The following is a 14,455-nucleotide window of genomic DNA, read 5'->3' on the forward strand; positions in this document are numbered from 1 at the left end:
TGTAGCAGCAAGCACCCCAAGCGTCCTCAGGGTTTGCCGCTACCACAGGTTCTTGGATCTGCTTTGTTAAAGGAAAGCAACTCAAAATGGGTTAACAAGCTTACTTTAATCAGTCAGACATATATCGTTTACCTTGTTCAGGAGAAAAGGTCAGCACCCTGAACCTCAAAGTATACAGGCATAATTATCAAGACAGAAACATCAAGGAGACAGATTTCCAAACTGTCCAACCATTACATCCATACCCAGTCAACATCTGGGTTTCCACATTCTGGGTTTTTCAAAGCCGGGGGACTCTCAACAACGGCTTCCCAGAATTCAGATCAAATCACAGAACACTTCTCAAAGTGAGTCCCAAAACAAAGCTACACTTCAGGGCTTATATAGCCTTCTCCTGGCTCAGAGAATGTAACAACCTTATTGACTCACTGGCCAATCAAGAAGTATCTACTAAAAAACAAGCCTCCCCCACCCCAGGCTTCAGGTGCACTTTAGCCTAGGGGCAGGGAAGATCTTCAAAATTTACATTCTTATTACAGTTACACAGCCAGTTATCTTTTGTGTGGGTGCCAAGTATCTGAGTCTGGAACCGATCCTGGGTCTCCCGACGCTGGGGCCGGTGCTCTTACTGCATCTGGCCACCCCTAATGTAAACTATCTTGAGTCAATGTAAACAGCAAAAGAAGCTCGAACTATCATATGGGAGAAACTGCACGTGGGCCATCCCTGACCCTAGGCCTTCTTTGTTCTGTGCCTGGAGTTGGTGCAGGGAGCCATTTTACTTTGTCCTACTGCTGCCCAGGACAATTGGCCTCTTGTGAGTAAAATTCCCCAATTAACCCTAATAAAACCTATTAATAACAAAGCTGGCATGGGCCCCTCTTTGGTATCTCAGTATTCCCTCAGAGGGTATGCCACCCTACAGTTGGCATAATTAGGGCGGAACAGATCTGCCCCCTTACAATCTGAATCCTTACAACCAGCTGAGACATGCTATTATCCCAAATTTATAGGGTCAAAGAGGTCAATACCATGCCTAGCATCACACAGCTAGTAGATATCAGAGAACAGATTTGAACCTTATGAAGTTGTAACCTTTAAGGTCCCTTCAAGTTCTATGATCTTATGATCTCTGTAAAATAGATAAGATAAGTTCATTCATTCATCCTCTTTAGAATGAGGGGATGGGACTAAATGATCTCTAAGGTCCTAGGTATAATATTCCATGACTCTATAAAGGGTGTTTACTGAACATTCACTAAGTATAAGATGCTATAGTAGACACTGTGAATAAAACACACACACCCCTAAGATATGGTTACTGTCTTTTTATATGTAAAGAGTAGGACTAGAATAGCTTAGTCAACTTAAAGCCTTTATCCTTTGAAGATATTTCCCTCTACAGAGTGTGAACACCCATGAACACCACCTTGAGTGGTGTTCACACTGGTTGAAGTGTAAAGAGAGACCTGAGTACTTATACTACATTGAAGATTGATAGAGTCTTGGCATTTGTGGTGATTGTTGGAATTACAGGGTCTATGTGAATTAGAACCATACCCTTGGACTTGGTCTTGGAAAGGGAGCAGAAAGAGGACACAAAGGAGACATCAATCTCTGATGGGAACTTAGAGAGAGAGAGACAGACAGACAGAGACAAAGAGACAGAGAGAGATAGAGACAGAGACACAGAGAGAGACAGAGAGACACAGAGAGAAAGAGAGTACACACAGAGAGAAAGAACTTGAGTCCATGACAGGGACAGGGGAGAGAAGGGACATCAAATTTAGGGAATCTCTGGCACATAGGTGGCCTGACACATAATAGGCACATGATAAATGCTTATTGACTAGCTGACCCCAGAGATAGCTGCTGCTGAAAGGTATTGACAGAGGTGCCAAGGAGTTCCCATAGGAGTTATTATGAACATCCTAGGAGAGGAAGGAACCATGTGGCCTGAAACATATCTACAGGAGGGTCAGTGGTGGAAGGTGGGGAGGAACAGCAGTCCACAGATTCTGCCTCCTTGAAAGAGGAGAGAGAGAAGACTCCAGGACCATACAGGAGCTGGAGCTGAAGAGTAGTGAAGGATAGAACCATAATGTGGACAAGCAAACCTAGACCTTGTCCTCTATTAGTTCTGTGAATCAGAAGGAAGGGAGTGTCTTGAAAACTAGTTTCTTCCTTTTTCATTGGAGCTTCAACTGCAAAAGTGCGCTATCTGTCTAGAGGATAGTTAGTTCTTGCCCTTTGAGATTACCTTCCATATGTGTATATACACACATAAATATGTATGTATGTCTATATACACACACACACATGCACACACACACACACACACACATATATATATATATATATATATATATGATCTTTAGTTATTCTACATATTTTTACCCCCATTAGAATGTAAGGTACTTGAGGGGTAGAACATTTGTTTTTCATCCAGTCCCCAGTGCTCGGCACAGTGCCTCTTATACAAAGTAAGTGCTTAATAATGCTTAACCATATAGGTTCTTAGGGAAATGGGGTTCATTATGGTTCTCTATCAACCCCAGTTGTTTTGGAAAATCTTCAACCAGGGGAAGCATTCCCTACCTGGAGGACTGGTTTAGATCCCTGGGTATGGAGAGGGAGGGCCAATTGAAGAGGGAAGAAGTGTTGTTTTGACTATTTGAGGGCTTAGGTCTAAGTTCTTTATGTTTTGCATTTTTGAGGGGTCTAGGGCTTTCTGCTGCACCAAGAGAGTTATATAAAACAAGGTAGAGAGTAAAAAATTTCTTTTTTTTTTTTAAGCAATTGGGGTTAAGTAACTTGCTCAAGGTTACACAGCCAGTTATTTCTGAGTGTGGTGCTAAGTATCTGAGCCTGGATTTGATCCCCAGGTCATCTGGACTCTGGGGCCAATGCTCTTACTCACTGAGCCACCTGGCCACCCCTAAGCAATTGGGGTTAAGTAACTTGCTCAAGGTTACATGGCCAGGTGTTTCTGGGTGGGTGCTAAGTGTCTGAGCCCGGATTTGATTCCCAGGTCATTCTGACACTGGGGCCGGTGATCTTACTCGCTGTGCTACCTGGCCGCCCCGAGAGTAAAAAAATCTCTAAGACCAGAGCTCACCCTAAGTGTTGCCAGGGTATTTAAGAGGAAGAGGAGACTACCGTTGCTGGTGTATCTGGGAACATCTCTAACAATACTATAGATGCACAATGTTCAAATGCTAGGAGAAATAGGAGGGATAAATTTTGTTGTGGCAAGGTAGTATGGGTGTGGTAACTTGGGGCCCTAGGGGTATTGTTTCCTTTGTGTCTGTGTGTCCTGCTGGTGTGCCTATTTCTGGAGGGGTGTAAAGGAGTATGTGTTCTGTGTGTTTTTGTAAGACGCCTCATGTACCCTCACTAGTGTCTGAGGACAAAGCATGGACAATCCTTAGGGAATGTGATGAGCTTGTGCTTTCAAGTTCAGTGGAAGCATCTAAGCAGTATCTTCTCTGCCCACTTGTGTCCTCTGAAGAATTGCATTTAATGCTACTATTTGTATTTGATCAAGTGACATTTATATAAAACTTATGTGGAATATGAGTGAAGAAGACAATAGTTAAAGGAATGGTATTTAACTAATCCAATTTGATTAATTTATTCAATTAATTCAATGTGAACATTTATAGGTTTAGACTGAGTTCTGAGCAATATTTTCTTTTCTTTTTTTGCCTTTTTTTTTTTTTTGGAAGGCAGTTGGGGTTAAGTGACTTGTCCATGGCTAGTTTTTGTGTTAAGTGTCTGAGGCCGGATTTGAACTCAGGTCCTCCTGACTCCAGGGCTGGTGCTCTATTCACTGCACCACCCAGCCGCCCCCTCGAACAATATTTTCTGAGCAACAAACTGAAGATTGAACATATACAATGTTTAGTATTATGCTCAAACTCTATAACAAAATTAACATGATGAATATTTAAAGATATACATGCTAATTATTTTGCTATAGGGAAATTAGGTATACATGTTAAACAGTTCATATAAATGACTATAATCAGTATCACTTTTTTGTACAACCAAACTACATTTCTACTCTCTTTTCTCACTTTCTTAATTCTCCAGTATCTATCATCAGTCATGATTTGAACCGTTTTCCTGACTACTTTGTACAGCTCAGTCTTCTCACACATACATACACACACACATATAGAAACATAAGCCCAGGATCTAACTTTCTAATTTCCTGAATCCCCTGCTTCCACAAACTCTCTTACCCACCTCATGCTACAATGCACTGCTCACCAGCCACCGAAGCAGCTATTCCTCAGCTTCATACTGCCTCCTCCCTGTCACGATCCTTGATCTGAGATGCACTACAAAATTGTGGATGACCTCATAAGTCAACAGCATGATCATAACACTTGGGGTATGGGAAACCCAGGTCAGATGGGAGCAGTGACACTAGGGAAGGGAAAGGACATTTTCTTGGGAACTATACCCTTAACATTTAAAAGACTTGAGACACGGGAAAGTGGGACCTGAGCTCAGGCAGAAAAGGCTCCAGGTCTAAGGGCCATGGCAGGAATAGTCCACTGATGATGAACTGTAGTTCTTTAAGTTCTAAGATACAGTCCTAAGACAGTTGCAGTTAGGTTCATCACTAAGGGAAAGGTGGACTGTGTGTGTGGGAGAGAGTTCTTAATATTAGATTCTTTCTTATTTTGATAAGAAAAGAGGATAAAGAAAAGAGGAGAACTCCGAATATCTGAAATAGCAAGCAGAGGTCATTACAAAAGGAAGAAAATAGCAGGCCAGAAATGCATAAGACAAACATCTAAGACTTCACATTTTTGTCCACCCACTTGTCCTTTGACTCTACAATTCAATCTTCACCTTCAGTCAGGCAGGAGCTATATTGAAACTACTCAGGAGCATTTTAATCATTGGCTAAAATAGATTCTCTACTTCACATAGTGTTTGATGATTTAAAAAAAATAAAGACTTCAGAATAAAAGAGCTTTATTTCTAGAGTATTCCTTAATGGAGCTATCACTGAATAAGTCATAGTCTCTGCCCTCCAAGAGGTTGCAATCTAACTGGGGAGAGAAGACATAGTCACATTTTAAAAAACACAGTACTAAACATTAGAGAAAAGGGCCAAATTAACTGCAGAAACAATAAGTACTGTGGAAATTCAGGTATCACTTTTAGAAGGGTGATCATAACATTCTCCATGAAGAAGGTAATTTTTGAGTTGGGTTTCAAAGAATGAATTTTGATAGGTGGTAATTTTCACAACTGTTACTGGTTTGGACTATACATATTTGTTACAAATATATGGAAACTGGAAACAGAATAGAAATAAGCATATATTGTGTGTGAGTGCGAATCCTTTTATCAAAGGATATATGTATGTGTGTGTGTGTGTGTTTATTTGAGGGAAATAAACCAGGAACAGGAAAGTACAATGTATGTTTGGAGGACAATGAATAGACCCATTTGAATGGACTAGAGAGTTCATATAAAAGACACAGAGTAAGGTGGTAGAATGCCTTAAATTCCAGTCCATGAACAAATGGGAGTCAACGAACTATTTTGAACAGAGGAATGAGAATGAAGGAAATACAGGGATAGATCCTCGGACAGTTCAGCCAGGGATGACTTAGGTAGATGCTTCTCTGGGCAAAAGTTCAGAAGCCAAGTGACTTTTACTTCATTTATACTTGTAACTGCAAAAATATGTCATGACTTTGAAAAGTCACTAGTAGCAATAGCCTAAAACATCATCATGTTACTCCAGAAAAGTCTGTCTTTTTTTGTTTGTGTGTATATAATGAATTCTTGCTTTTGTTTATTAAATAGTGGTATAGACCAAATAACAATAAAGTTGGTAATACTTTAAAATTCACTTGGGCTCAGGTCTTGACACTATATTAAGAGAAAGGTCTTGAGGTACTTGTCTTAAAATTTGGGGTTGGGGGTGTGTATGGTTAAATTTCATAATTTGGTTGTGGTAAGACTAATTGGTGTCAATGCTTGGTCAGAAAGTGATCACTGAATCTTTGTTCAGAATGGTTGACAGATGGTATATTGGTTCTTTCTCTTACATCCTATTAGGAAGCAATAGCTAGTTTTTCCTACATTTCTATATTCTTTTGTGATCCTTCTATATTCCACTGTGATCTTGGTAAAATCATAACCTCTTTCTTTGTGCTCTATGTAACTGACTATGAGTTGCTGACCTGCATTGGTACCAGTGAGGTTTGATTTCTATCCTGATCTACATAAATCAGTCTTGTAACATATAGATATGCTGTATTATATACCATATACACATATCTATATATCTATACATATATAGATATGTTTAGTTACTATATGCTCTTGTATCTTTTAATGTCTTTTAGTGCCAATATGTATATATACATATTGATGTATATATAAATGTGTACATATGTTTGTATACATATATTATACTGATACACATATGTATATATACATAGCTATATAACTATAAAAATCTCTAGATATAGATAGATATAAATATAGGGATATAATTATTCAGAAACATGATGACATCATGGTGGCAATACACAAAATAGCACCTTGACTTCTTGGACCTAGACTCCATCCAGTTGTAGAACTCAAACCAATCTTTCCATCTCATTTCTTTATCTTGCTGCACTATGGAAGTGCCAGTATCTAGACTGCCCATTAAATATATACTTGCTTCTTTCCCGCTTATTATTTTAAAATTGCTTATGGTAAACACTTAATGAGAAAGGAAATAGTGTGTGTGTGTGTGTTTGTGTAGAAAGAGACAAAGAGATATAGAGACAGAAAGATATTTGTTGGTAGTCCAGAACAAAGAGGGGGAAGACTTCTACCCCTCATACTGACCTAAGGATCTTGCATGTATCAGCTTTAGGTCAAATATGGAAGTAGCATTGAAGGCACACAATTTCTGTTGCAACAAATGGTGATTCCATCATGGGTATTTTTTCCTTAAGTGAGACTATGAAAGAAGAGGTTGACAGGATACCTTTGGCATGTAAAGGTTTTGGATTTCTCAACTGGACAATTCCAGAGTCAAATACCCTGGGACCTAGGGAGTAGCTGCATGACAGATACAGTATGAATACCTGTGTATCTTTTCCTATGTGTTATTTTAAAAACACATCCAACATCTTTAGGAAGTCTCTGAGTGATATCTCTCTCTTCCCCCCCCCCCCCCCCCCCACCCTGCTTGGATGAACTGAAACAAGCCCCACAGAGTCAGTAGAGGAGAAATCAGGTCAGGACTAGAGTTCTTGTGTCTTCATTATAAAGACTGTGGCTAGGGAGGTGCCATCAGTACCCCTGCCCTCTCCCAAAGTGCCCATTTAAGACATGTAAGTTGTACTTGTCTCCTCAGCCATGAAAAGGAAAGTCAGAAATGGAATCCTTAGCTTTTGAACCCATGAAATTCAAGAACAAAATTATTTAAATAGATTTCATTTATTCAGAGGTAAACCAAAAGAGTCTCATGTGCAAAATATCATCCAAAGTGCATTGGCCCATCACCCCAAAAGGAGTCCTATTGGGTGTATATATGTGGGTGTGTCGCTTTGTGACTAGTTTCCCTGTGTGTACATTGATATGATGTGTTGTCCCAGTTCATTCTTTCATTCATTAAACCTTCTTCCTGAAAAATCCTGAAACATTTCCAATGACTATCTTCCCAAAGCACCAGAACATAGAGCTGTAAGTGAGGTTGGAGTGGGGCTCTTCTTTGCCCTTAGATTTTTCACCTTTCAGAATCACTGATGGTGTACCATCTTTCTGAGTTTCGGCAGTATCGAAGAATGAGGAAGGTTCCAACACCCAGCAGAAGGAAGGCACCTAGTGCTCCAAACAGGATCCCAAAGAAGGCCCCCAGGCGTATGCCTAGATGCTCACAGCGTTCACCTGACGGGGAGTAGATGGAATAGGACCCGCAGCTGGCAATGGAAAAGAGGAAAAGGATTGGAGTTGTAGTGACTGGAGAGGTGGTGAGAAGTCAACCAGCATTTATAAAACATTTGCTATATTTCAGGCACCATGCTAAGTGCTAGGGAATCAAAGAAAGGCTAGTGGGGGAAGGGAAAGACTAGTGGAAATAAGCATTTGCATACTCCCTCTTATGTGCCAGCACCTAACAAATTATATCTCATTTAATGATAACAGATTGGTGCAGCCAGGTAGCACAGCAAGTAAGATCACCGGCCCCAGTGTCGGAATAACCTGGGGATCTAATCCAGGCTCAGACACTTAGCACCCACCCAGAAACACCTGGCTGTGTAAGCTTGAGCAAGTTACTTAACCCCAATTGCTTTTAAAATAATAATAATAATAATAACAGATAACATTTATATAAGTACCTACTAGGTGCTATTATTATCCTCTGATTACAGATGAGGCAAAGAAAGGCTGAGTGAGTTGTCCAGGGTCACACAGCTAATAAGTGTCTGAGGCCAGACTTGACTCAGGTCTTCCTTACTTCAGGCCCAGCACTATATCCATTGAATTATCTAGCTGACAATAACTTTGCAAGGTAGCTACACTTATCCCCATTTTACAGATGAGGAATTGAGGCAAACAGGGTTACATAGCTAGCTAGTAAGTATCTCAGGCAGAATTTGAACTCAGGTCTTCCTGACTCCAGGCTCAAGTACTCTATCCACTGTGTCACCTAACTGCCTCAGGTGAGACACTATAAAAAAATCATGTATGAACAAGAAATAAACAGGATAAATTGAAGATAATCAACAAAGGGAAGGCTCTAGATTAACATTTATGATGAGAGTTTTATATTTTGTGTTTTTGTTGTTCAGTTGGGAGGGTGAAGTAGAAGGAATCGTTTATAAATACATGGTAAAAATTTATTTAAAAAAAAGACAGAGAGAAAGGCAGTAAGAAGGAACTTTTCTGGTGTCTTCCTCACTATTTGCTGGGGCTGAAAAAGTTGGATAGGAAGGAGGGTATTCCTTGATAAGCTAAGTTTATCTCCCTGGACGAGAGGTCAGAGTCAACCTTAGGGCCACGATGAGGACAGGACCAGCAGAGCCATAGCGTGCATGTAGGATGCACAGTCCCAATTCAATTGATTTCAGCTCAACAAACAATTAAGTTTCTGTTGGGTTCAAGGCTCAAGAGGTAGGGTGATACCAGGAAAAGCTCTCAGGACTTAGAATCAGGAAGACCTGAAATAAAAGCTTCTCTCTTATAACTTAGGATCATAGATTTAAAGCTAGAAAGGACCTGAGAGTCCATCTAGTCCAACCCCCTCATTTTACAGATGGGGAAACCGAGGCTGACAGAACATAAGTGATTTGTCCAGGGTTACACAGCTTGCTAGCAAATTTTTACCATGTATTTATCATCTATTCCTTCTACTGCCCCCTCCCAATTGAACGACAACAAGAAAAACTCACAAAAAATAGAATTCTCGTCATAAAAACTTGGATCCCAGGTCCTCCTGACTCCAAGCCCAGAGCTATATATCCACTTACTAGGTGTGTGACTATGGGCAAGTCCCTTAACTCCTCTGAACCTTGGGTAACATTCTAAGAGTGTAAATTAGAAACAGTGGAGGGAATCTGAACACCTGGAATTCTCATGCTAGAGGAAATCATTGGTCTTTGATATATTAGGTGCAAGACCCTGAGGCTATAGAAAGTAGGTATGACTTTGGGCTTTTAAAATATGACAAGATTTTACCTTATGTACTATATAACTGATACAAAATGTTTCACAATATTACAAATCGTATTTCATTTGATCCTCCAGATTTCTAGATCTAGAGTCCCTAGAATAGACAGCCAGGAAGGAGAGAGGGGGCTATATATTAATGATGATCAATATAGTCCTAAAACATTCTTAGAGACACTTAAACTACTCATTCATTAGTGTCCCCTGGATCCTTTTCTCCAAATTCCCTCTACTTTATTCCTCAACCCAAGCTCCCACTTGCTTTTCTAGGATGGGTAAAGGTATTTCTGGGCAAGGATTGGGAGAAGCCCAGTACAGAGACTTTCTACCTTAGATCAGGAGAGATTTGGCTCTGAATCATCAGGAGAGACCAAGAGTTATTTCTTTTTTTGTTTGTTTTTGGAGGGGAGAGGGCAGGGCATTTGGGGTTAAGTGACTTGCCCAAGATCACACGGCTAGTAAGTATTAAGTGTCTGAGGCTAGATTTGAAATCAGGTCCTCCTGACTCCAGGGCCGGTGCTCTATTCGCTTCGACACCTAGCCACCCCTCCATGAGTCATTTCTACAAATATTTCTGGGCACCATCTGGTGAAGGCTCAAATATAAATAAAATAGAATTTTTGTCCACTGAAGTGATATTCCTAATGCACAGGTCTCATCATGTCATTTTCATGCTCCTCCCTCTCCCCCATCCCAATAAACTCTAATGATTCCCTATCATCTCCAGGATCAAATACAAAATCTTCTGAGTTCAAAGCCCCTCATAACCTAGCCCTTCCGATATTTCCAGTTTTCTTATCCCTTTCTCCCCAACACAAAATCTTTGATCCAGTGATACTTGTGGCCTCCTGGTTGTTCCATGAGCAAGACACTCCATCTCTAAATTCTGGGCATTTTCTCTGGCTATCCCCCATGCCTGGAATGCCCTGCCTCCTCTGTTGTGATTACTGACCCCGCCCTGGATTCCTCTAAATTCCAATCAAAATTCTTCCTTCCACAGGAAGCCCTCCCTACCCCTTCTAAATTCCAGTGCCTTTCCTCTGCTAATTAATCTCCTGTTTATTCTATATACAGCTTGCTTTGTATATATTTGTTTACAGCTTGTCTCCCCCATTAGACTTCAAGTTCTTTGAGGACAGGAAGCATTTTTTGCCTCTTTTTGTATCCCCAGTGCTTAGCATAGTGCCTGACACATAGTAGATGGTTAATAAGTGTTGATTGATTGATTATAAAATCCTCAGTTTGGCATTTAAAGACCTTCATAGCCTAGCCACTTTCTACCTTTCTAGTTCTCTTACACCTTACTTTCTTTTTTTTTTTTTAAAGAAATCGGGGTTAAGCAACTTCCTCAAGGTTATTTCTGGGTGTGGTGCTGAGCATCGGAGCCCAGATTTGATCCCCAGGTCATCCCGACACTGGAGCCAGTGTTCTTACTCGCTATGCTACCTGGCCGCCCCTACACCTTACTTTCCTTTACAAATTCTGTAATCCAATGACCCTGGATTGCCTTTGCATTATTTTTGTTCTTTGATGTTCCTTGTGCAAGGTAAGATACTCCATCTTCCACATCTGGACATTTTCATCGTCTGTCCTCCACATCTGGGATGCTTTCCTTCCTCATTTCTGCCTGCTGGCTTCCCTTGAGTCCCAGCTAAAATTCCACCTTCTACATAAAGCCATGGATCTCAAACACAGACAATTTGTTTCTCATCCACAAGACAAGTGTGACATACCTCACTGACCTCCTCTTATTTCTGAAATAAAAACACTATCCTCATTGTCTGTGCAGCTAAGTGGATATAGTGCCAGGCCTGGAGTCAGGAACACTCCTCTTCCTGAGTTCAAATATGGCTTCAGACACTTAGTATCTGTATGACCCTAGGCAAGTCACTTAACCCTGTTTGCCTCAGTTTCCTCATCTGCAAAATGAGCTAGAAAAGGAAATGGCAAACCACTCCAATGCCAAGAAAACCCCAAAAGGGGTTATGAAAAGTTGGACATGACTGAAAATGACTAAACAATCCTCATTGCTGTATGTTTTGGCATTCCCTAAAGTCCTGAAGTGATTATACCCAAGCTTTGGGGAACATATTTCAACCACCATCTTGCACTACCCATCCCCCCCATCCTGTATGGCTAGCCCCTTCTCACCTGCATTTTGGCCCACTAGGCTGGTGTTGACACAGGCCTCCATGCTTACAGTAGCCCTCAGCACAGGGGGACACACAGGAGAAGCCAGTTTTGTCATTGTAAACAAGGTGGTAACCAGGGTAAGAGTCATTGCAGCTGAAGTATTTCTTCAGGTCATCCACTTCAACTATCAGAGAGAAAAGAGAGCCAGGGCTGAAAGAACATGTTTTCCCATCTACTCCTGAAACCAAAGTACACTGGAATAGACTAGAAATAGAGGCCAGAGATACCTGAATCTTCCCATGACCCAAGTGCCCAAAGAAAACGGTAGCTGTTGTTATGGTTAGAATTGCCACTGTCAAGTTCTTTGGGCATCTACAGAGAATGGGGGTGGAAATTTTTCCTCCCTCCCTGAAAGACTTCCTTATTTGGAGCATAAAACCTTAAGAGGTGATTTAATCCAAACCTCTCATTGTGTAGACCCTAGGACTCCAAAAGAAGAAATAGTAACCATGGCTTCACAACAGCATGGTGACAGAGACAGACCTAGAACCTAGGTCTTCTGACTCTCAGTCCAATGTTCTAATAGACTGTGTCTTACTTGACTTTTACCCAAAAGTAAGATTTTAACTACAGTGGGAAAATCTCATTTGACTTTCTATTTGATTTCAGCTGGCTCTCAATTGTGTCTGTAGCTGCCAGTTCAATATAGCAATAACAGTAATTTATAACCACAGACACCAGACGAGGAGGTCACTCCAGAAGAGACTGCCTGAGTGTCACAAACTATTTATTGCATTTGGGGAACATAGGTAAGCCTTGGCTAACATCGCCTCAACAAACATTATTCCACAATAATGTCGAATATTTTTACCAAAAGGTGCTTTAATGTCGCTCAGTCAATCACTCAGTTATAATATTTATAACATTATTGTCATGAAATTAGCTGGTCCTTATGGTATTTCATGTAATAATGTTTTTCTGAGGAGTCAATTAAAAATGTTGGGCAAGGTTATCTCTGTAGCATCTTTTATCCTTTGTTAACATTTTAAAAAGTGGATGAGGGGAATGTTTCTCTCAACTGCTTCCCCTAAAAACCCTAAATTAAATTGTTTTTCACTTATACATGGACATTGATTTTCACCTGGGGGTCAGTGGCCGTCTTTAGAATAAAGGTTCCCATCAGCCGCTTCAAAGCATGAGTTTGAAACCTTTTTTTGTGTCATGGACCCCATTTGGCAGTCTGGTGAAGCCTGTGGACTCCTTGGAATAATGTTTTTTTTATTTTTAAAATTCATAATTGAAGGAAATCCTACATTTCAGTTAAAATTAAGGAAAATAAAGATGCTATTTTTTTCCAATCTAAATTCACAGACCTCCCCCTGCTCCCCTCCAATCCCCTTACTTTACATAATGGGAAGGGGTGGTATTGTTTTTCAGAATGCTAGAGAAAGAACAATTTGGAGCTACTGATAGTTTTTCCCTACTGTCCCGGGAAAACCTTTCTAACAGGCAGAGCTAAATGAATGACTGCCTCAGGAGGCAGTGAGTTCCACAGCACTAGAAGTCTTCTAAAAAAGTGTGGATGACTTGGATGACTTGTTGGGTATGTCACAGTGGACACTCTTGTCTAGATGTGGGGCAGACTAAAAGGACTTCTGCCATCCCTGCCAATGATGAGATTTACTCATTCTGAGAAAAGACAACTCTTCAGAGGAGGTCAGGAGTGTCTAAAAGATACACATGGATTCCTAGTAATCCTGGTAATCTGGCAAATCCATCTTCTAGATCTGGCTACTTGTTCTTGTGGAAACATTTAAAAATCTCTTTTTTAGTTTTTCCAGAACTATTAAATAATAATATTTTTTTTCTAAAGCCCTTTCCAGACTTCTGGGAAAAGCCCTCAGGAAGGTGATAGGCGGAAGATGAAAAGATGAATTCATTCCTCAGAGAAATGAATTTAAGTGTAATAAAACTCCTCCACTCTGGGTTAGGTTAATGTTGTCAAACTCACAAAGGAAGTGTCCACAATCCCCACATAAGGATTCCTATGGACTATATGTTGACTTGGGTTTAAAATTTACCATTATCTATGTTTTATGATATTTTAATTTTGTTAAAATTGTTCCCAATTCCCTTTAAATCTGGTCCTGCTGTACTCCAAGAGTACTGTCTGCTACATACTGCAAGTGTTTGACACCTCTGCTCTAGATAATATCTTTTTCTCCTGGTCCCAGGGACCCATCAAATGGAATACTCCTTTCCATAGAAAAGGAATCACCTTCTCCATATAAATATGCTGGAAAAGACCCTTTGATTACTTGAAAGGAGTGATCCAGGAGGAATGGGATGGAATGTTAACTTCTACATTTTTTTCCTTGTTCAAGATTCCCATAAATGCTACTTAAAATTGTCTTGGGGCAGAGCCATGTCAGAGGGCATGGGTAACTATGACAGTTTCTCTCTCTCTCTCTCTCTCTCTCTCTCTCTCTCAATCACTCTCGCGTTCACATTCCATCCCGCTCTCGGTCGCTCTCTTTCTATTAAAATATCTCTCTCTCTCTCTCTCTCTCTCTCTCTTTTTTTCTCCCCTCCCTCCCTTCCTTCCTCCCCTTTTTGTATT

At 40.5% G+C, this 14,455-nt stretch overlaps 1 protein-coding gene across 1 annotated transcript in view; it reads right to left on the reverse strand.

Annotated features, from left to right (window-relative positions):
* Window positions 1-7,568: 7,568 nt before the first annotated feature.
* Window positions 7,569-14,455, reverse strand: part of MUC4 (mucin 4, cell surface associated) — a 47,097-nt gene continuing 40,210 nt past the window's right edge. The window contains exons 21-22 of the mRNA XM_069065046.1: window positions 11,854-12,019; window positions 7,569-7,952 (exon numbers count right to left, since the gene is read on the reverse strand). Coding sequence (XP_068921147.1) covers window positions 7,760-7,952; window positions 11,854-12,019 — 359 coding nt within the window. The 3' untranslated portion in view covers window positions 7,569-7,759. The remainder of the gene's footprint in view (window positions 7,953-11,853; window positions 12,020-14,455) is intronic.

This window comes from Petaurus breviceps, unplaced genomic scaffold (genome assembly GCF_028583685.1).
Source record: "Petaurus breviceps papuanus isolate PSGF00001 unplaced genomic scaffold, PetGlider_PUasm1.0 90654, whole genome shotgun sequence".
NCBI lineage: Eukaryota > Metazoa > Chordata > Mammalia > Diprotodontia > Petauridae > Petaurus > Petaurus breviceps.